The sequence below is a fragment of the Vulpes lagopus genome, chromosome 22, assembly GCF_018345385.1.
Source record: "Vulpes lagopus strain Blue_001 chromosome 22, ASM1834538v1, whole genome shotgun sequence".
Taxonomy (NCBI): domain Eukaryota; kingdom Metazoa; phylum Chordata; class Mammalia; order Carnivora; family Canidae; genus Vulpes; species Vulpes lagopus.
This window is the reverse complement of record NC_054845.1, coordinates 22,077,931-22,099,598: the sequence shown is the minus strand read 5'-3', so window position 1 is coordinate 22,099,598 and position 21,668 is coordinate 22,077,931. Positions and strand designations below refer to the sequence as shown.

General features: G+C 37.1%; 1 protein-coding gene across 1 annotated transcript in view; it reads left to right on the top strand.

The window, feature by feature from the left end:
- Positions 1 to 21,668, top strand: part of BARD1 (BRCA1 associated RING domain 1) — a 73,582-nt gene that overhangs the window by 17,938 nt on the left and 33,976 nt on the right. The window contains exons 4-5 of the mRNA XM_041737186.1: positions 11,815 to 12,776; positions 20,858 to 20,938. Of these exons, the coding sequence (XP_041593120.1) occupies positions 11,815 to 12,776; positions 20,858 to 20,938 (1,043 nt within the window). The remainder of the gene's footprint in view (positions 1 to 11,814; positions 12,777 to 20,857; positions 20,939 to 21,668) is intronic.

Genomic DNA, 21,668 nt, shown 5'->3' with positions numbered 1-21,668 from the left:
TGCACCTAATGTGGGGCACAAACTTAAAATCCCAAGATCACGAGTCACATGTTCCACCAACTGAGCCAGCCAGGTGCCCCTAAACTCTTAAGTGTACAGTATGAAAAATGTTCATGTCTGAATCAAAGTGGCCTTCATCAGATTCTTAAAGACATGTGGTCTGTTAGGATTATTGGCCGTGCCATTTGGGTGCTACTCTGAGAATTCCGTCAGGAGGTTTTGATTTGATTCTCCAGTCCCTCACAAATTCATATATCCAAGTCCAGTCTCCAGCTGTATGGTGATATATTAGCATACTCAGGCTGTGGTAGTAAGCTGATGGCTTAAGAAATACAAGTGTATTTTCTTCCAGTTTGGGAGTCTAGGAGTTTTAAATTGAGGTGTTGGTATGGTTGGTGCTTTCAAGGACTGTGAGGGAAAGATGTCTGTGAAGGAAGGGCCTCTCTGCTTGGTTTGTCTTTGTGTTCCTGTGGTGTTCTCCCTGTCTGAGTGCTTGTGTCAGATCCCCCCCCCCCCTTTTTTTTAAAGATTTTATTTATTCATGAGAGAGAAAGGCAGAGACAGGCAGAGAGAGAAGCAGGCTCCCTGCAGGGAGCCTGATGTGGGACTCATTCATCCCGGGTCTTCAGGATCTCGCCCTTGAACCAAAGGCAGACCAGACACTCAACCACTGAGCCACCCAGGCGTCCCAGATTTCCCCTTTTTATAAGGTTGTAAGATGTATTGCATTACAGAGTCCCACTCTACTCATTTTTACTAATTATATTTATAATGACTCTTTACAAAAGTAAGGTCATCTCCTGAGGTACTGGGAGTAGGACTTGGATATATGAATTTGTGAGGGAAACAATTTAACCTGGGACAGGAACGTGACTATTTTATTTTTATTTTTATTTTTATTTTTATTTTTATTTTTAATTTATTTATGATAGTCACAGAGAGAGAGAGAGAGAGAGAGAGAGAGAGAGAGAGGGGCAGAGACACAGGCAGAGGGAGAAGCAGGCTCCATGCACTGGGAGCCCGACGTGGGATTCGATCCCGGGTCTCTAGGATCGTGCCCTGGGCCAAAGGCAGGTGCCAAACCGCTGCGCCACCCAGGGATCCCTATTTTTTTTTTTTTTTAATGTGACGTTTTTAATGTTGATAAAAAGGGAACTCTTGATGGGTAGTGAACTATGGCATAATGGTGGTATTGGTATGGTTCTTTAGGGTGCTGAGAAGAATAAGCTAGCGTACTTCTTCTGAAATTTTACTGTGGTTGGTAGTGTTTGAGTCTTTAGTATGGTTTTCATATTTGTGGACTCTATGAAGTGCCTCCACATTTTATTATTACTAAAGATATTTAGGAAAATCATTGAGTTTAGAACAGTTTTTGTGTGGGGTCTGAGGTCTTTCAGAATCTCATCAAAAAGTAGATGTGGAGTTTGGGGAGAGAATTCTGTTGATTAATTTTTTGAAAGCCATTTTGTGTTCATTTTCCTTATTATAGTAATAACTACTTTTGTCCTGACTAGACTGAGCAGTGCTGGCTTCAACATTACTTATTTTAAGAGGAGTTGAAATTTCAGTTTGGATAACATACAATCAGAATATTAGGAGCAGGAAGGTCATCTTGAATTCCTTATTCTGTGGGTGAGGAAATTGAGGCCTTAGGTTATGCAAGGAGGTCATGCTGTAAGTTTTCTTGTTTACTGTTTTATCATTTAGCTCAGTGCTGTCAGGAGGAGTGTAGGTCTTCATTATATTTGTTGAATTGAATTGGAGACAAATTGCGAGTCCTATTATTAATTCATATCCCAAAGACTTAAACAGTTTTAAAACAGATTCTTCGGTTTTGGTTTCAGCAATTCATTTTATAACGGATTATCATCCTCCTTTGCTCCCTTTATAGAAAATGATAAATCTAGAGTATAAGCGTATTGAAATAAAAATCTCTGTCCAGATATATAAATTACATGGTGCTGAGCCTTTTCTACTTAGCAGTTGCATTGTCATCACCTTTTCCTCCTGAGGTTTCCAAAATAAACTAGCCTCAGAGGGTATTTGAGTTTGAGGGTATTTCTCTTTCTTTATAGTGCATTGAATGTCTTGTGTAGAATTTGTGTTAGTTTATGTAGCAAGTACTTCCAAAACTCATGCTGTATAAGATGTACTAGATGAACAGGTAGAGGGAGCAAACAGTTGGGGACAAATAATGGTTTATCTTTTTTATAATGAAGAAATTGGAAATGGATCTCATAAAATAAGGGTATTAATTAAGTGATCCATAAGGTCTAGCTTGAAAATTATATGGTTCTGTTAAATTAGTGTTGAGGATGATGAATTAAGCAGGATGGTTGGATATCTCCTACATCTGTATTTTTTTTTAAACCCTGTAGTTCACGATTTATCTTTCAAATGAACCTTGTTACTTTCATTTACTATAAAATATATAATTACCATAATTAAGGTGGGTAATTAGGAAGAACTTGTCAAATCATGGACATGGTATATGATATGCTGGAGATAAAGAAGCCTGATTTATAGTAATACTTTTTAAAATGAGCTTCTAAATACTCGAACAGATTTTCCTCGGTTCAGTGTACTTTAAAGAGAAAAGATGGTGTGTCACAAATTTTTCTGACAACCATTTATGGATTAATTTTACCTTATTCTTTATAACATAATCTGCTTTCTACTAATAGAGTTAAATTTAAGAGTTTGTCTTTTATATTGCTTCCCATCATATTAAATCAGACCTTGCAGGTGCTGGTCAGGCTCTGTGAAGCATTTGTTGGTGTTGGTGGTGCCACCAAAAAAATAAAAATAAAAAAAAAAAAGCACTTTGATTATGCTTTCAGTTGATCACAATTTCCTTTTCTCTCCAGAAATGGCTTCCAGAGAGATAGATGCTTGTCTTTCTGGAGTGAATTACATAGTGTTTCATATATGTTATGACTTTTTATAATAGATGAAGATGAACATTTGAATAGCTGTGTTGCTGTTGTTTTTTTTAAATGGAACTGAATACTTCTTAACTTCCAAAATAATCATTCTTTAGTGAAGGCGTTAATGTTGCACAGATGGTAGCAAAGTACTTTCCTTTGATTTTTAATAAGGGACTAGTTTGTCAAAGAGATTTCTCAACTTCTGTTGTGAAACCTATAATAGAGAATAATTTGAAAGGCACACAATGTACATCATTATAATCCTTTGATGTAGATTAATGATAGCTAAATCACATTTTCTAATTGCCTCCTTTTTCTATAGTTTATTATTAAATTTTAAGAAAAAACTTGCGTAAGCTGCTCCTTACCAACATGTGCATCTCTGTTCCTCGATATTTTGTGGTTTTCTCAGAAATATTTATATTCAGAGAATAGAATTTTTAAAAACGTCATCATTAAGAAATTTACTATGTAGAGGAAGGGACCAGTATTTTTCTTCATGAAATGAGTATGACAATTTATCATGCTTAGAAGCATTCACTCATAAAAATTGTTGTTGCTGTTAGTAATATGATTTATGTTCCAGCAGGGGTGGTGGCTTTGCTTTTTACAGTCTTAACTTAGATATGCTGTATAAAATCCAGGATTTACAGTCACGTTTGCTATTGTGGTCCTTACTTAGGACAAGATGTATAATTTCAAAAGCAAGTCATTTGTGATAAAATCTCAAGTCTAGAGGAAAGATCAACATGAAATCTTCCTGAGTGTATGTATTGTTACTGGATGATTATTAAATTATTGTGTACATATAAATTACATGCACATAGACTCTTTTCATTTACTTCTTTATAAATTAAGGGATAGGTACACCTGAGTATGAAATTGTTGTCTTAAATCTTAGATGTAGATTTTTTTTTTTTTTTGGTCAGTTGAGTGTGTTGTTACTACTTACCAGCCTTAATTTTCCCTTAAGTGCCTAATTTTGTAAATTTTGTAAGTATTAAGGACTTTAGCATTTGACTTATTTTTAATTGAAAATGTCATCCCCTATCTTTAAAATAAATTTTAGCACATCAAATACAAGTTTTTACAGACTACCAGAGGATTAACCTTTCAGTCTTTGTAATCCTGAGTCTTAAAAAAGCAATCCTTGATAACATTTCATGTTGACCTTTCCTCTAGACTTGAGATTATATCGCAAATGACTTGTTTTTTGAAATCTGCCTATTACTGCAGAGAAAAGACCTTGTTAGAAATTAGACGTACAGTCTCTGTGTTGAGTGGATACCTCATTCTGATTGTTTTTATTTCCAAGATCCTGACCAAAATAACACTTTGGATCAACTGATATTCAGCTGGGATGTAAGAAGGGTGCCAGAGAGTCTGATGTTATTCAGATACACCCTCCTGCTTCCAGCTGGGTTTGTTGTCTTTCTGTCTCCACAGTTGGGATGCTTCCATTTGCATGAGGAGGAAGGGATGGCTTCTTTGGAGTAGAATGGAGTTGGACTGAATTTCTTTGGTAGGCAGAGAGAGGGTCTGTGAAATTTCTACATGGTTAAATATGAATTATTTGTTTTTTATAATCCACTGTTTTTCATTTTTTTCTTACCTGTTAAAGTGCTATCTTGGCAGATCTATTTATAAAGGAGTTTTATACTCCAGAAATATGAGGTGAAAGAGGAATAGAAGAATCAATTTTGAACTTAAGAGATTTGAGAGATTTTAGTTTACTAATCCTCTGGTGTATCAATAATTTTAAATGGATAAAATAATAGTGTTCTGTGAATAAAAATATCTAAAAGGAATTCAAAAATAATATTTAATAATTTCCTTTTTCCTTGCTTGTATTTTAAGACATGAGAATGTTGAGAAGAAATGTATTCTCAGAAACAAATAAGAAAAATGAAACTAAAATTATGTTTTCTCTCTTAAGTATTAAAGCTTTTCAGGAATAGGCACACTTGGCAATTTTGTATAACACCTTAGTAGCATCAGACATTTATTTCCTACACAGCAGATGCTACCGGTTCTTAGAAGTAAGATGCCATTGGTTTTCTTCATAAAGTAACTTAGTTTTAGAACTCAGTTTGTTAAAACTTTGCTTTAGATTCTGTAATGTAAGAGAAGGCTTATGAAGAATTCTCATCTTGAATGAAGAGTGACTTCTGAGGAGAGACACGTAATCAGAGAGCTTTCCTTCTTTCTTCTTTTTAAAAATAGGACAAATCAAACATAGTCCAAGTACTCTGGTTGGTCTTAGGAGATTACGTCTCTGTTAATTTGGAGAATGAGTATCAGGCAGTACGAACTGATTTGTGAGGCACTGAAACCTGTCTGTTGGTGGTGATGATTTTCCATTTTCCCTGCCTTTCCTGGGTTCTTTTACCTGAAGCAGCCTCTCGGTAATCCTGTTCTCAGTGGAGAAGAGTGCTGCACTGGGCGACCTCCCTCCTTTGCCTTTCTTTTTAACTTTAATTCCTCGTCTTTACATGAGAGAATTGGATGTGTGGCTCTCAAGTTATCTTCTAGCCCTTAGATTCTAACCTCTTGTATAAATACTTGTGAAGATTTAAGAGCAGGTATCAAATAATTTATTTATCCGTATGTTTTTGAGCACCATTGAGGGTGCTCACCCCTGTGCCGGGCTGACCTCGGTTGCCTTTACCTGTCTGCGTAGGATTAAAGGAAAGATTTTTGAGGGAATGCTTTTTAAGGAAAAATGAGTGGGCTTAAAGGCAAAAAACAAAATAAGACAACTTGAAGAGGGATCATGACAGAGTCGGAAAGTAGATCACTATATGTCTTACCCACTGACTAGGTCTTAAGCATCTGTTAATGAGCAAGATTGATAGGTCTAAAAAAATACATTATACATAGATAATATATAGTATACATATACTGTAGTACAGTGTGTATATATATATATACTGTAATACTATAATATATAATACCATAATACTATTTTTAATACTAGAATTATATATATATAGTATGAAGAAAAACTCATTTTGCCTGTGTGTTTTTCTCTGTTTCACTCTGATAGCAGAAGAGTAGGTTTTCCACACATTAAGCCATTCTGTGACACCGGGTGGGCATCCTACAGTTTCTTTCACTCAATTCTTTCTGACACTGTCTGCCTGCAGATAACATCAGAGCCACAGGCTAAGAGCTTAGTCCTACAAGTCTGCCCCAACCTACTGGCCTTCAGAGCCTGACTGGCTATGAACATTAGAGGTTCCCATGACCTCCTTGGGCTCTATTAATTTGCTAAAGTGACTCACAGAACTCAGGAAGATGTTTTACTTACTAGATGACTGTTCATTATAAATGGATATAACTCACAAACAGCCAGAGAGAAGAGATTCACATAGGCCAAGGAGCGTGGGAAGAGGTGTGAAGCTTGTATGCCCTCTCTGGGTGTGCCACTCTCCTAAGACCTCCATGTGTTCACCAGTTTGGAAGCTCTCCAAACCCTTCCTTTTAGGTTATTCTTTTAAAGGCTTCATTACATTGACACAACTAAGTCTTTGGCCATTGGGGATTGATGCAATGTGTAGCTCCTCTCCCCTCTTGAAGTTTATGGGTGAGACTGTGAGTTCTAACTCTAATCTTGATTGGTTCCCCTGGCAACCGGCCCCCATTCTTAGAGGGACTCCAAAGTCACTGCATTAACATGTTCAGGTGTGGTTGAGAGAAGTGATGAATAACAGGAGATGCCCATTTCCTCTTTATAACTCAGGAACTGTTTTTGGAACTGGAAACATGACTAAATATTTATAACAAAAGATGCCCCTATGCATTCTTTTCTTTTCTTTTTTTTAGTTTTCTCATTTAGATCAATTTTTTAAAAATCTAAATCACAAGGGTTTTTGAACTTATGTACTAGGAACAACAGATGAAGACACCATATATGTTTTCTTAAATTACAGTATTGCATAAAGTGTGTACTTGGTGAAAAGTTGTCGTTTTATTTAGTAAAGTCAGGTATGAGTTCAAATGCCAGGTGTTTCGACAACTAGGCTTATAACCTTAAATTTGGCTTTCTGTTTGTTTAATTTGTATAAGAAATATAAGAAAGCATTCTTTTCTACAACCAATTAAGCTACATAAAATTGTATAAAGCGTGAAAGTCATCCTCTATCCTTTCTCTCAGCTGAAAAGTAGAAAATCCCTTTCTTTTACAGAGGCACTGTTTTCTACTTTATCTTTTGTGAATTTTTGAAAATATTTGGATGTAAATGCAATAGAACTTTTAGGACATAAATGGGATTGTGCTACACTTACAAGTGACTTGAAGATCTTTGCATGTCCATTGATGTATGTAGTGACCACATAAGACTTTGTAGTCCAAATCTTTCAAAGTTGGCTGATCGCTGAACACTGATTTTCTTTTTTCCTTAATTTATGCTATTCCAAATACTGCTGCAGTTAACATTCTTATACATTCATGTTTGCAGGTACCTGCATGGATTTTTCTATATTTGGTAAGAAAGATGACTAGAGGTGAAATTGCTTTGTGAGAGGGTGTATACATTTGAAATTTGCAAATATTTTACCATATTGCCTTTGAAATTCTGGATTTGATAGGCTTATGTTGTATTTAGCAGTTTTGCATCTTTGAGCATAACTGGCAAAGGCCTCATCATGGATTCTCACACACACAGTGGGTTGCAATATAGGAAATGAACCCTAAGCTTGGGGAATAGACTTTTCATAGTAAGCAGAAATAGGCCTGCCTTTTTTTTTTTTCACCACAAGGAGACCCTACCACATCCCTCAGAGATGATTGCCATGAACCCAGTCCTCAGAAATGGTCTGGGTAGAGAGCAGCCAGGGCCTTGCCTTCCTGCAGGATGCGGAGGATCCCTGGCAGCTTATGTCCTCCCACATCCGTGTTTCTAGGTGCCTTCAGTGGTGTAAGCCACAAACATGTGAATCATCCTTGTTGCTGCCTTCTTGTATTCACTTCACCAAATTCCGTAAATTTTATCTCCTAAATACTTTTCAAAGAGTTCTCTTTTTATTTTTTCCCCTTTCACCACCTCCCCAGTCTGTTACCTTCTACTTGTACTTCTACTTTGACCTCATAAGCATTGCCTTCTTCGAATCTGTTTTCTCTCCAGCTAGGACTGATTTTATAAAACACAGATGTAGTCCTGCTTTCTGACTTTTATAAAACATTTTATTGGTTTGAGGAACAACACCAAGGAGACCCAGTGGCTGGAGAGAGTAAGGAGAGAACAGGAGAGGAGATGAGGAAGGTAATGGAAGATCAGGCTGTTCCTCACCTGTTAGATGACTTATGAAGATTCAGAGCCCAGAACGGAAGTCTGAAGGGTGTTAGTGATATAGTTTGACCAGTTATAAAAGGATCGCTGACTGCTGTGTTGAGAATACATACATACATACACTCATGGGGGAGGAAGCAAGTACATAATCAGGGAGATGATTTAGGAGGTTATTATAATCTAGTGCAAAATGGTGTTTTATACCATACTGGCAGGCATGGAGGCAGTAAGAAGTGGTCAGATTTTGTATGTATTTTGCAGGAATTATAGAACTTGTATTTTGCATATAGGATACGAAAGAGATAGAGGCAGGTTTGATTCTAAAATGTTTGTTCTGAGCTACTGGATTGATGATGTTTCATTACTGAGATGGGGGCAACTGTAGGAGGAACAGGTTTGGGAGGATTTGGATCAGGAGTTCAGTTTTAGTCATGTTCAACGTGAGATACTTATTAGAAGTAGACTTGCTTATAAGAGCTGTTTAGTAGGCAAACATTAGTCTGGAGTTCATGGAAGAGGCCTGGGCTGTACATACACATTTGAGGTTGCTAGTGGATGGAAAGATAGGTAGGTAGGTAGGTAGGTAGGTAGATAGATATAAGGTTACCAAGGGACTGATTGCAGATGAAGAAGTCCCAAGCCCTCCCACTTCAGAGATTGATGGAATGAGGAATACCAGCAGTTAAACTTGAGGCTGAGCTCAAGAGTGCTCTGCTCCATAGAATACTTCTGCGTCCCTGTCTGCTTAATTTTCTGCTCCTTCTCCAAGCTCCAGCCATCGCGGCTTTCAATCCATTGAATGTGCTAAACTCATTTCCAGTGTAGGAACTTGGCACCTGCTCTTCCTTCTTGGGCTCCACTTTCCTACATACTTACATGGCTGCTTCCATTTTGTCATTTGTCACGAGGTCTCAAATCAAAAGTGAGCTTCCCAGGGAGACCTTCCTTAATGACCTTAGCTAACGAAGCAAGGTGTTTGTACCAGAGTACTCACCCACAGACTGTGGCACCTGATCTACTTAGTGACAGTGATTCTTTTCTTTTTTAAACTCTACTGAATCTTCGTCTTTAAAATCTGACTATTAATAAAAAGTTAAGAAAATTCTTATAGTATACACATTATACTTATATAGCTTGATGACTTTTCACAAATGAACTCACCCAGAAGAATAGAAGTATTCTATTCTAGAAGCTCCACTTGTTGCCCCTTTTCAGTCACTAACTCTGTTCTCCAGAATTATTGGATAATCACTATTTTGACTTAACACATCAGATTAGTTTTGGCTGTTATTATGTATTCTTTTGTGTCTGACTTCTGTAGTTCACTCACTTGCATTAGTTTCTGGCATACGTAGCTTGAGGTTATATTACATGGCACCTAAAGAGTTCTGACTATGATCTTTAATCCCTACATTCATTTTGTCTGAAGTAAATTGAAGTCAGGTAGTGTGAGTCCTCCAATTTTGTTCTTCAGTGTTGATTTGGCCATTGTAGGCCTTTTGCCTTTCTATATTAGTTCCTTTGCTTTCTCATGTAAATTTTAGGATCCACTTGTCTATCTTTACAAAAAAGCCTGGAATTTTCATTGGATTATATTATAGTCTGTAGACCTACTGGGAAGAATTGACATCTTAACAGTTTTTGAGTCTTGCTATTCATGAACATGGTATGTTTTTCCATTTGTACGGATTTCTTTCATAAGTATTTTATAATTTTGAGACCTTGTACATACTTCGCTAGATTTACCTTAAGTATTTTTTTTATAGTATTAGAAATACCAAATTTTTAAAAATTTTATTCTACATTTGTCCATTGTTATTACATAGAAATATATTTGGAGTTGACTTGGTATGTTGACCTTGTTTTCTACGGTCTTGGTAAGTTAAAGTTGTTAGTTTCATCAATTTTTTTAAAAAAATTCTTTGGCATATTCTATATAGTGATTTAAGTCAATTGTAAATAGATACAGTTTTATATCTTGTATAATCTGTGTGCCTTTTATATCTTACCTTGCTGTGCTATCTAAACCTTTCAGTATGACGCTGAATCAGAGTGGTGAGAACAGACATTTTTGCCTTGTCCCTAATAGGAATAAAATGGCAGTTCGAGTCTTTTACCATTTTTTTTTTTAATTTTTATTTATTTATGATAGTCACACAGGGAGAGAGAGAGAGGCAGAGACACAGGCAGAGGGAGAAGCAGGCTCCATGCACCGGGAGCCCGATGTGGGACTCGATCCCGGGTCTCCAGGATCGCGCCCTGGGCCAAAGGCAGGCGCTAAACCGCTGCGCCACCCAGGGATCCCGAGTCTTTTACCATTAAGGAGGATATTAGCTGTGTATATTTTTGTAGATGCCTTCATCAGGTTGAAGAAGTTACTTTCTATCCCTAATTTGCTGATTCCTTTTTAAAATCATAAATGGAGGGGATCCCTGGGGTGGCTCAGCGGTTTGGTGCTTGCCTTGGGCTCAGGGCCTGATGCTGGAGACCCGGGATCGAGTCCCACATCAGGCCCCCTGCGTGGAGCCTGCTTCTCCCTCTGCCTGGGTCTCTGCCCCGCCCCCTCTCTCTCATGAATAAATAAATAAAATCTTTAAAAAAATTAAAAAAAAATCATAAATGGATATTGGATTTTGTCATTTTGCTTCCTGTGTCTGTTGACAAAATCATATGGTTTTCCTTCAGTTTGGCCATGCAGTGAATTGTTGAGGTGAATTTTTTTTTTTTTTTAAAGATTTTATTTATTTATTCATGAGAGAGAGAAAGAGAGAGAGAGGCAGAGACACAGGCAGAGGGAGAAGCAGGCTCCATGCAGGGAGCCCGATGTGGGACTCAATCCCGGGACTCCAGGATCACGCCCTGGGCCAAAGGCAGGTGCTAAACCGCTGAGCCACCTAGGGATCCCCTAATTTTTTTTTTTTTTTAAGATTTTATTTATCCATTCATAAGAGACACAGACAGAAAGAGAGGCAAAGACACTGGCAGAGGGAGAAGCATGCTCCATGCAGGGAGCCCAACGTGGGACTCGATCCCGGGTCTCCAGGATCACACACCCTGGGCTGAAGGCGGCGCTAAACCGCTGAGCCACCCAGGCTGCCCCAGGGATCCCCTAATTATTGATTATTGTAGTGTATTGATTGTTTTTCAGAAATCTTTTTTAAAAATTAAGCATTGTGTAACAAGTCTTACTTTTTTGACTACTGCTTATTAAATCCCATATTTGCCTGCCTGTCTATCCATTGATTGGTCGATCTAGTATATCTTTCTCCATGGCTCTTATTATTGTCAGGATGCTCTGTGTTCTGCTTATTTATTTGAATATTCTGTCCATCTCCAGTGGAAATTAAGTTCCATTTTTTGTTCTCTGTTGTATCTCCAGTCTGTAGAATGTTGTCTGGAATTAAAGTAGGATTCTATAAGTATTTGTTCAGTAAGTAAATATCTGCTCTCAAGGAGATCATAGTCCAGAAGAGGAAAAAGAGGTACAGAAATGAAATGTGATTCAACTTAGGAGAACTACAAGCACAATTCTTTGAGAGCTCACGATGGGGGAGATTAAGTTCATGTAACAGATTTCTTTTCCTTTTCTCTGTCAGATTTGAAAGAAGACACATCTAGGGTAAATTTATTTAATGATGTAGAAAATAAGAAGAATTCAATAAAAATGTGGTTCAGTCCTCGAAGTAAGAAGGTCAGATATGTTGTGAGTAAAGTTTCAGTGCAAACCCATCCTCAAGTCATAAGTGATGAGAATGCTCGGCAGGCTTCAATGTACGAATTTGTTTCTACAAGTCCTCCAACAAATGTTTCGGAGAGGGCTAAAAAGGCTCGTACAAGATCTAGAAAAAAGCAAAAAAAGAAAACTTTAACCGAAATCAACCAAAAATGGAATTTAGAAGCAGAAAAAGAAGATGATGAACTTGACTCCAAAGAGGAATTTAAGGAGAAGCTGGTGTCTTTCTGTAGCCAACCGTCTGTTAACCCTAGTCCTCAGGCAAATGGTGAAATAGACTTACTTGCAAGTGGCTCTGTCACAGAATCACAGTGTTTTAGCAGCTTAGCTGAAGTCTCTTTACCATTAGCTGAGCAAATAGAGTCTCCAGAATTGGAGAGCAGGAATGAAGAATTGACTCCCCAGAAGAATCTCTGTGAGAATCCTCTTCCACCTAAGCAGCCCTTGCCATCAGGTCACAGTGGACGGCGTGGGCGGCGTGGGCAGTGCAGCGGCCGGTCCAGTCCCATTTCTAAGAGATGCAGAAGCAGCATTCCTGGCACCAGTAGCCAGCACATAGTGCTTTCAGAAAACAAGCCATTGCCTGGCTGCTCTTCACCACCTTCAAGCAAACTTAAAATTGGTGACACATTAAGGAGGAAAAACAGTAATCTGTCAGTTGAGTCCATGACCCTTTCACCAGGTACACCGCCTTCTGCGCTGAATAGCCCAAGTTACAGACGGATGATGTCTAGCCCCTCAGCAACAAAGCTGTCACCCAATAGCCTTACGGCTGTGAAGAGAAATCATAGAGGAGAGACTCTGCTCCATATTGCTTCAATTAAGGTAGGATGCTTACTCTGAAACACAATTTTGGAATGAGACCAACCATATATAAAACAGTTTCTGTGGTGCTTATGAACAATGACATAAGATGGCTTAGATAATTAGCATACCCCATGTCATAGTTCCTGTGAACTAGAGAAGAAAATTCATAGGGACTGCATCCCCACCTCAGTTAGAGCCGTGGCCCCTGGGCCCGAGGAGCATGATCTTGCAGGAGAAAACTAATATTTCAATATTCCAGCTTCTACTTTGCCAGGGGCTTTAGTTTGTTCCATGAGAGTTTTGTTCAGTTTTTCTCATGCTTTATGAATACAGACAATTGCCAGGTTACTGCAGGCAGTATGTCTTTACCTGGCCAAAGAGCTAGGGACAGTGTGGGAGGGGACAGGCTTCTGTATGTTGGTCACTTGTAGTGGGCACTGCCAGAATTTGCAGGGTTGAAAGATGTGGTCTGTACATCTTTCCAATGACCTGGAAATGTGATTATCAGAAATGGCTCCCATGACAGACCATGAAGGAGCTTGTCTATATCCTAAGGCCAGCCGTTTCTTTTACTAGCTGTGATTAAAGTTACCTCTCTTTGTTTACTGCTCAACACTGGGGGTGTGGCAGTGTAAGTTTTTTGGAACCTAGCCTATTTGTCAAGCATGAGTTGTACTTGCAAGGGTTAATCTTTGCAATTGACTCAAGAACGGCACATATAGGGAGCACTTAGCATCACAGCTTTAAAGATTCTGATTTCATGTGAGTGTTATCAAAATAAAATATAGGCATGCTTAGGATGAAATTAGGATAGCTCTTATGGTCTTTTACGTGAATGGAGAACTTTGGGAGATCTGGGAGCCATTGGAGGCCCTCAGACACAGGGCTTGGTGAGCAACATGAAATATTTGGGAAGAACAGGGAGTAGACATTGAGTCCAGGCATTCCTGTATTTTTGTATAGAGAAAGGGAAAAGCACAAAAATGAGTTTCCCCAACTGTTAGGGTTTTATTTTTATTTTTTTTCTTGTTTTGTCTTCTATTAAATGATGAATGTAGAATACTCTATGTCTGATTCCAGGGAGGAGGGAAACTGCAACATGATGACATGCTAGTTTCTACATACACATCCTTTGAACAACTTGAATGTTCAGAGTTTGTCCTGGTTATATTTTAGTTTATTTTTTGCAAAGCATTGGTTTAAAAAAAGCAGACCATATTTTTTTGTCCTATTTGTTTATTTTTTTATTTTTTGTCCTATTTGTTATATTTTTAATATACATGCACATAATCTAACCTTATAATGTTATAAATGTTTCATTAAACTTAAGTAGCTAGCATAATAATAATTTTTTTGTTTGTTTTTCTGACTAATACATGGGAACGAGGCCTGCTGTAGTTTCTACACTTTCCTTTCTGGTAATTACTTTCAGACCACCAGGCAAGCCTTTGTTTACGTTGGTAGAGAATTTTTCTTTTAACCATAATAATAATTTATCTTTACTAATAAAGATTCTAAGAGCTAGGCCATGGTTTGACCAACTTTTAAAGGAGCAAGTATTTTCAGCTTCGCAGGCCATATTGTCTCTACAACTATTCATGTCTGCTTGTAGCTCAAAAGCAGCCATTGACAGTTATGTAAATCAATAAAATTTGACATATCACATCATGCACCTGGCCTGTGGGCCATCGTTTGCCAACCCTTAACCTCGTCAGTGGGAAAAAAGACACAATCTTAAGACCAGGAAAACAATATACTGCCCTGTGAATTTTCTCCATTGAAAATTGCTTCATACAAGTTTTGTCAGATTGTTAGTTTACCTAGGAAGAGTCTTGTCAGTATTAAAATTGCCCATTTGACTCTCTTGAACTTATTAAATACTGTTATTGTCATTAGTTGGCAGATTCTGATACATAGTACATTTAAGAAAAGCTAATTGATTTCTGTAGTTTTTTTAAATCACTATTTAACAAAAATGCACTCTTTTAAATATTTGTTATGAGTTGAATGAAACCCTTCACCCAGGTTGATTTTAGTAGAACCAATACTTGAGAAAACAAAAGCAGTAGATTTATCAGGAGATTTATCTTTTTATGAATAGTATTCGTTTTGTTTTCTGCCCTAATATTCTCATTTGCGGTCAACAGTGAATAATCTGTGTGTACTAGAAAACCAAATATTGTGATTCTGCTATCTTAATTTATGTTTTGTGCCCACCCAGTTTAGAAAAAGATTTGAGGTGGCTCTGAATTTAAAATACTAAAAATGGAACAGGGAGCAGGGAAAGAGAGAGAAAGGGGAAGTACCAGGTTTTCTGTCGTCAAAGGTAGATTTTTGTTGTGCTTGTTTTTCCCCAAAGTGACTTGGTAGACTTGCCATTTCCATTGTCCAATCGGCTTTTGAGAGTGCATGGTTGCACCATACATGCTTGGTGTGTGGGCTCTGAGGGTAGAGATTCCACCCCCCACCCAGCAGTTACATTGGGCTAGTTCTCTTCAGCTTCTCTTACTGCAGTTACGGCTTTACAGAATGATCTCCGATCTTGGTAATGGTATTAGCAAAATTCTTTAATATATTGCTGCACACCTAGCCCATGGCGTCTTTCTTGGCCATAACTTTTCCATAGCTACTATCCAGGTGGAAGTTCCTTACCTTTTCTTGCCCTGACCCTATGTGTTAGTTTCCTGTTGCTGCCATAGCAAGTCACCATAAATGTAGTGACTTAAGACAAATTATTATTATTATTATTTTTTACAGTTCTATAGGTTAGAAGGCCAGTATGGGTCTCACTGGACTAAAAGCAGTTTGTCAGCTGTGTTACAGCTCTTATGCTCTAAGAGAGAACCTGTTTCCTTGCTTATCTGGGATGTTGCACAGAACTGGATAGTTCCTTGTGGTTGGAGGACTGAGATCCTGTTTTCTGGCTGACCTTCTACTGAGGGCCATTTTCATATTTGTTTTTTTAAAGATTTTATTTTTAAGTAATCTCTACACCCAGCATGGGCCCAAACTCACAACCCCGAGATCAAGAGTTGGATGCTCCATTGACTGTGCCAGCCAGCCAGGCGCTCCCATTCTCATGTTCTTTAGTTGATGGCCCTGTCTTTAAACTTGCAGCAGCAGATGCTTTTAAAGACTCCCATGATTAGACTGGGGCCACCTGGTCAACGCAGGATAATCTCCCCATCGAAGCTCAGTACCCTAAAGTGTAGTAGAAACCGTAGCACATTACAAAATCCCTTTTGTCATATAAGGCATAACATAGTCACAAGTTCTGGGGATTAGGGCACAGACATTTTGGGGGACAGGGTGAGTATTCTAACAACAAGCCCTGAGGTAGCTCCCTAAGTTCTCACCCTGCTTTTCTACACACTTCCTGCAATCAGTTCTCTACATGGCAGCCAGAGTAATCTGACCTAAGTTAGAATTTGTCATTCTCTGCTCCCCTACCAGTAACTTCCTGGCCCACTTAAAGTAAAATCCACAGTGCTTCTCATGGTCTACACAGCCTGATGTGATCCTTTCCCTTGAGGCTTCTGCTCAGATGCCACTTCTTCAGAGAGACTTCCTAGCTTACCTGAACTAGCAGCCCTGCTTGTTTTGTTTTTCTTCCTTTTATTTCCTGACATTATGAGTGTAGATCTCTTAGTTTCTTGCCTCTCTTTAGAATGAGAGCAAGAATTCTGTTTGTTCACTGTCATGTCTTCAGGATGTAGAACATTGCCTGGAACATAACAGATGAATTTGATGAATAAATGAGCAAATTTTCTACTCGGTCATGGGCTGAACCCCATTCTCCTGTCACACTGAGATTTAATATTATGACTTACTCAGGTACGTTCATTAATGCTGCCAATACTTTTCATGTGTTCTTTTTTCTGACTCTGAAATTCTTTCCTCTCCATGCTTCTGTCTTCCTTCCTGGCTCTTTGTACCTAACCTTCAGAATCCAGTTTACATCCTACCTTCTTAGTAAATCTTTCTCAGAATTCCCAGAGATAGTTTCTTCTCTATGATGACATTATTTTGTTTGCATTTATATTCATTTAGATTTTTGTTTATTACATTTCTCAGTTAGATATTGTGGTTATCCAGAGTATATTTTTCATTTAAAATTTAATTTTGAAATTTGAGTAATAACTGCATGTTTCAAAAATAAGAATAATAGTATTTATCGTAGAAAACCTCACTCCCATTTCTGCCCCTTGCTACCCTATTACTGACAAGCCCTTTTTGCTAACCACCTTCCTTCCTTGTGTGTCCCTTGTGAATTTCTTTATGTATTTATAAGCAAATGCTTTTATATTGGCACACAGCTTTCTGTATATTTTCATAGTAGTATTGCTTTCCATGAATTTTCATTATTTAACTAGTCCCTTACTGGTGGATGCCTTTTTGTTTCTATTCTTTTGCTTTTATAAGCAGTGCTGTAGTAAGCAATCTTTGTTTCATATCTGAGCAGGTGTATCTTGAGGATAAATTCCTAGAAGTGGACTTCTGGGTTAATGTAAAGCATCTGTTACCTTATTTATCTTGATAACCTCCATACTTGACAATAGAAGGGTCGTATTAAATATCCACACTACCTAAATTCAGGCTGCCTGAATGTAAACAGCTACTGTATCACTGGCAGATATTGTTTGTATTCTCAGTTCTCAAATCCTTTTTTCCCTCAGGATCATGGATTTACAGATGAGCCATCTAGGTTTTGAACATTCAGCACTATTTGAATGCAAACCCTACACAGGATTATTCTTGAATTCCTTACTTATACTTTCATTTTATTACACTGTGGAATTTCAAGCAGAATATTCATTAATATGATGTCTTGGATGTTGTGCATATTCTCATTTAACCAGATCAAAAATTGAGATCCAGTTGGTTCTCTTTATTGCCCATGTTTCTATTTGTATTTGGATGTGAAGGTCACCTATGGTTAAAATGCTACTGAGAACATTATGTTATAAATGTGAAATTTTATGAGAAAGCGTTATACCTAATTAAAAACTAAGATAAATACTCACTATCTATTCTTCTGATGTAATTTTTAAAAATTTAGCTTAGTTTGATACTTATTTAGACAGAAAATTTTGATTTGTTACTTATTATGTTACCTTTGCTTGAAGATTCGTAGTTGCTGGAATAAACGTCCTCAAATTTCTAGCACAGATTCTTAAAATGGTAATGATTACTCGTAATTCATGCCACAGCATTGAACGTATCATGAAATAGAAGAAAGACCTGAGCTTGGCATGTCATGAGATGCATTTGATGCAGACATAATAAATCGTATTTTGAAGACAACTTACAAAGCTTGATGTACTTAACGTAACAAAGGTGATGGGAATCTCCTGGGTGGAGAGAACATCCCTTGTGAGGAGTCTCCTTTAGGGTTTGACTTTGTAATTCATTATAGTTTAAGGTGGTCATGTGTGTAAAGTTATGTTACTACATGTCCTTCATAGTAGCTTCCTGAGAAAGTAGCGGAGCAAACTAGCATCTATGATATCTTCAAGATTTTAATTTCTAGAACAACTCGTGGACTCAGTATCCATTTTTCCCTCTGTCACCCACCACTTTTATAATACTGAACCTTCTTAATACCAGAATCATCTGTGAAACTATTGTATTCAGTCAAGTCTGAGAAGCCAGGGAAGTGTTTAATCTATTTTAGAGCTTCATTCTGGATAACTAAAAAAAAAGAATTTAACAATATCTAGTTGCCAAAAGAGTAAAACCGTTTTAGGTAGCTGATTAGTTCATTTATGTGGAAAAGCTTAACCATTTAGGTAAGTCATTATTATAATGTTTGTACCATATTTATCAAATAATATTCTTATATTTTAGAAAAGCTAATATTTATAATAAGGGAAAAGTGTGTGTGTTTGGGAAGTTAATTTATACTGCTGAAACGTGGATGTGTAAAGAATCTTTTTGAATGAAAGATTAGCAATAAGAAAATTCATTGTGTGGTACACATGCTCCCTTTATTTTCAGCCTTTTAGGTATTACTTGAAAATATCATCCATTTAAGATTTCGTATAAGCCTTGGTAAAAACTTTGCTTAGACTGTTTTTATTTTCTTGCTGTGGTTTTAGAAAATTTCAATCTTTTAAGTTGTGGGGAGTCTAAAAGTGAGTGCTTATTACTCAGAAAATATTGTTAGTAAAGAATGTAATTTAAAGAAATGAGAAGCAGAAATTAATTTATTTCCCAGAAACTCCATATTGGTTCAAGTTTACTCAGTTACTGTGGACTCTAATTTTCATAATTTTATTTATGTGCATGACATTAAATTTACATAAAGTAGAACAATGAAATTATGGCAAACTTTTAAGGACTAGGGAAGGAGGAGAAAGTAGATTTAGTATAAAAAACAAGCACTTTGCAAATTGGGTATGTATTTTGGGGAAGTCTAGGGATGGTTTGTTACCAGAAGACACTTTGATAGTCTAATGAGGTGACGTGAAAGAAAAATACCACCGTCTAGCAACCTTACAAGAGAGTCTGCTTTTCGTCTTTAGATTGTCACTGTTTCTATGTCACTGTTTCTATGTCACTGTTTCTATGTTTCTAGCTGTTCCTGTGTGACTCTTCATTCCAGTTATGTTTATATTATTTTATGGGCTGCGTTAGGTGAATATGTCTGAGATTACTATGTAGAATTAGAATGAGGGAGTCTTTCAGAAGGCTTTTTGTAGTGGTGGTTTGGTTTGTTTATTTTAGATACTTTCATGTTGAAGGTTGGAAATGTATGTGGTTCTGGCAGTTCATCTGCCTTCAGTATTCATGGGATTGTTTTAAAAAATTCAAATTTGTATCTCGACAGATGTTCCTGGTTTTATTTGGAACTGACTTGAATATAGAGCAAATGTTGCTAAATAAATGTTAACTTGTACTAGAGGTATAGAGTTTGCACCCTTAAGTAACTATGGGAATTTTTTTTTTTTTTTAAATTGGAACTGGGACAATTGATTTGATTGGGTCATTTTGTTATTTCAGGAGCATAAAGATGTATGTTGCAGTATTTTTTTTTTTTTTTAAGAAAGCTAAGTAAGGTACCACCTTAAGATTTGCTGTGTTTGAGAGGTGCCTCAAAACAAGCAAATAAATGCAAGTATTGGGAAACTTAGTGACTCCTACATAATCAAACCAATAGGGGAAAAACTCCTTTCAGAATATTGGGGTTGGGCGTGGGAGAGGAGAGGCTTCCTTCTCCCTAAAGAAGCTCTTCACAAAACCAGTTGAACACAACTTTTTCATAGGTACTTTTGCCATATGTAACTTTTATTTATTCAGCCTTTTTCAGAGTGAGCTCTGTCAGTAATTATTTGGAGAAAATAAGCCTTGCTTTTGCCTAAAAAAAAAAAAAAAATCTTAGAGCAAATAAGGTAAATATAGAGTAAATTAATGTATTAAGGGATAAGTGGATAACTGTCAAAAAGAAAGCAATTTTTGGTAAGTTTTTTTTTGTTTTAGATTTTTATTTATTTGAAAGAGAGAGAGAGAGAGAGAGAGAGGTAGAGCATGAACTGGGGGAGAGACAGAGAGGGAGAGGCCAACTCTCCACTGAGCAGAGAGCCCAGAGGACCCTGGGATCATGACTCTAGCCCAAGGCAGACACTCAACAGTCTGAGTCACCCAGGCACCCCAATTTTTTGGCAGTTTTAACTTAGCAGCCTTCTTAGCATTAATTTTGCCTTTAATGGTACTTGGAATTCATTTTAATGCATGCTTGAAAAGGATGTTTTTCACAAATGAAGCGATGACTTTAAATACTTCATTATCACCAGTTGATTTTGGGCTAGTGCCCTTTATTTGGTATTTTGAAATGACTTTTGATAAGGGTTGCTAATCTCAGGCATTTTGTGCTTGATATTCAGGGATGGACAATATAACTTCATGACTTGGTACCTCACCACAGTTCATCTATACATTACTTATTTATTATTCATGAGCAGTAGGCTTTAAAGAAAAGACGTAAATTTGATTCTATCTTTGAGGAGACAGAATTAAAAAAAAAGAAAACGAAAACCTAATTATCTTCTTTTCTTGATGATTTTTAATTTCTTTTTATTTTTTCATTGTTCTACTACTAGGGTGACGTACCTTCTGTTGAGTACCTCTTACAAAATGGAAGCGACCCAAATGTTAAAGACCATGCTGGATGGACACCATTGGTAGTTTTTTATTTGTTTTTTATTCTCATTTTGTTTATGTTTTATAGTTACTATACTTTTATGTTATATAGTCATCTATATTATTCTCTGCAATATACACTCTCCTTTTAACCTGAAGAACTTGTATTTTCACCAAGTAAGGGAAAATGATTTTTTTCATCTGACTTTCCAATTGTGACAGGCAAGAAATTGGCTACCTTTTCACTGACTACCTTTAGATTTAGGAATCTAGTTATTGCTATCTACTATGTTGCTGAATATAGCCACTGTGTGCAGGTACCTACTACAATGTACATCAGGCTCCCTTTTGCCACATTGCATGTCATTAGAACCAGATTTCTTGGAACATGCAGAGGAACAGGGTATAGGATTCTATCACAAGGCAGTGCTTCTTACTGAGGGTCTATTATAGCCTCATTTAAACCCTACCTAATTGCAAATGTGTAGAAGTAGTAGAAGATCTTGGCAGACATTACACAATTAAAAAAAATCTTTATTATTATTACTAAAAATGCAATGTGAAGTATAGCCTGGAAAAGGAATGGCACAAATACATGGTAACAAGCGCTGTATGGACTGCCTGATAGCCGTAGAGGTATCAACAAAGAAAGTGGAAGCCCTTATCCTGTGAGCTGGAAAGTTATCACAGAAATTAGGAGATTCTCATTAGGCCAGGTATAAAAAAGGTTTAAAGTGATATATAATTCTCACCAAGTTTTTAAGCTGGGAA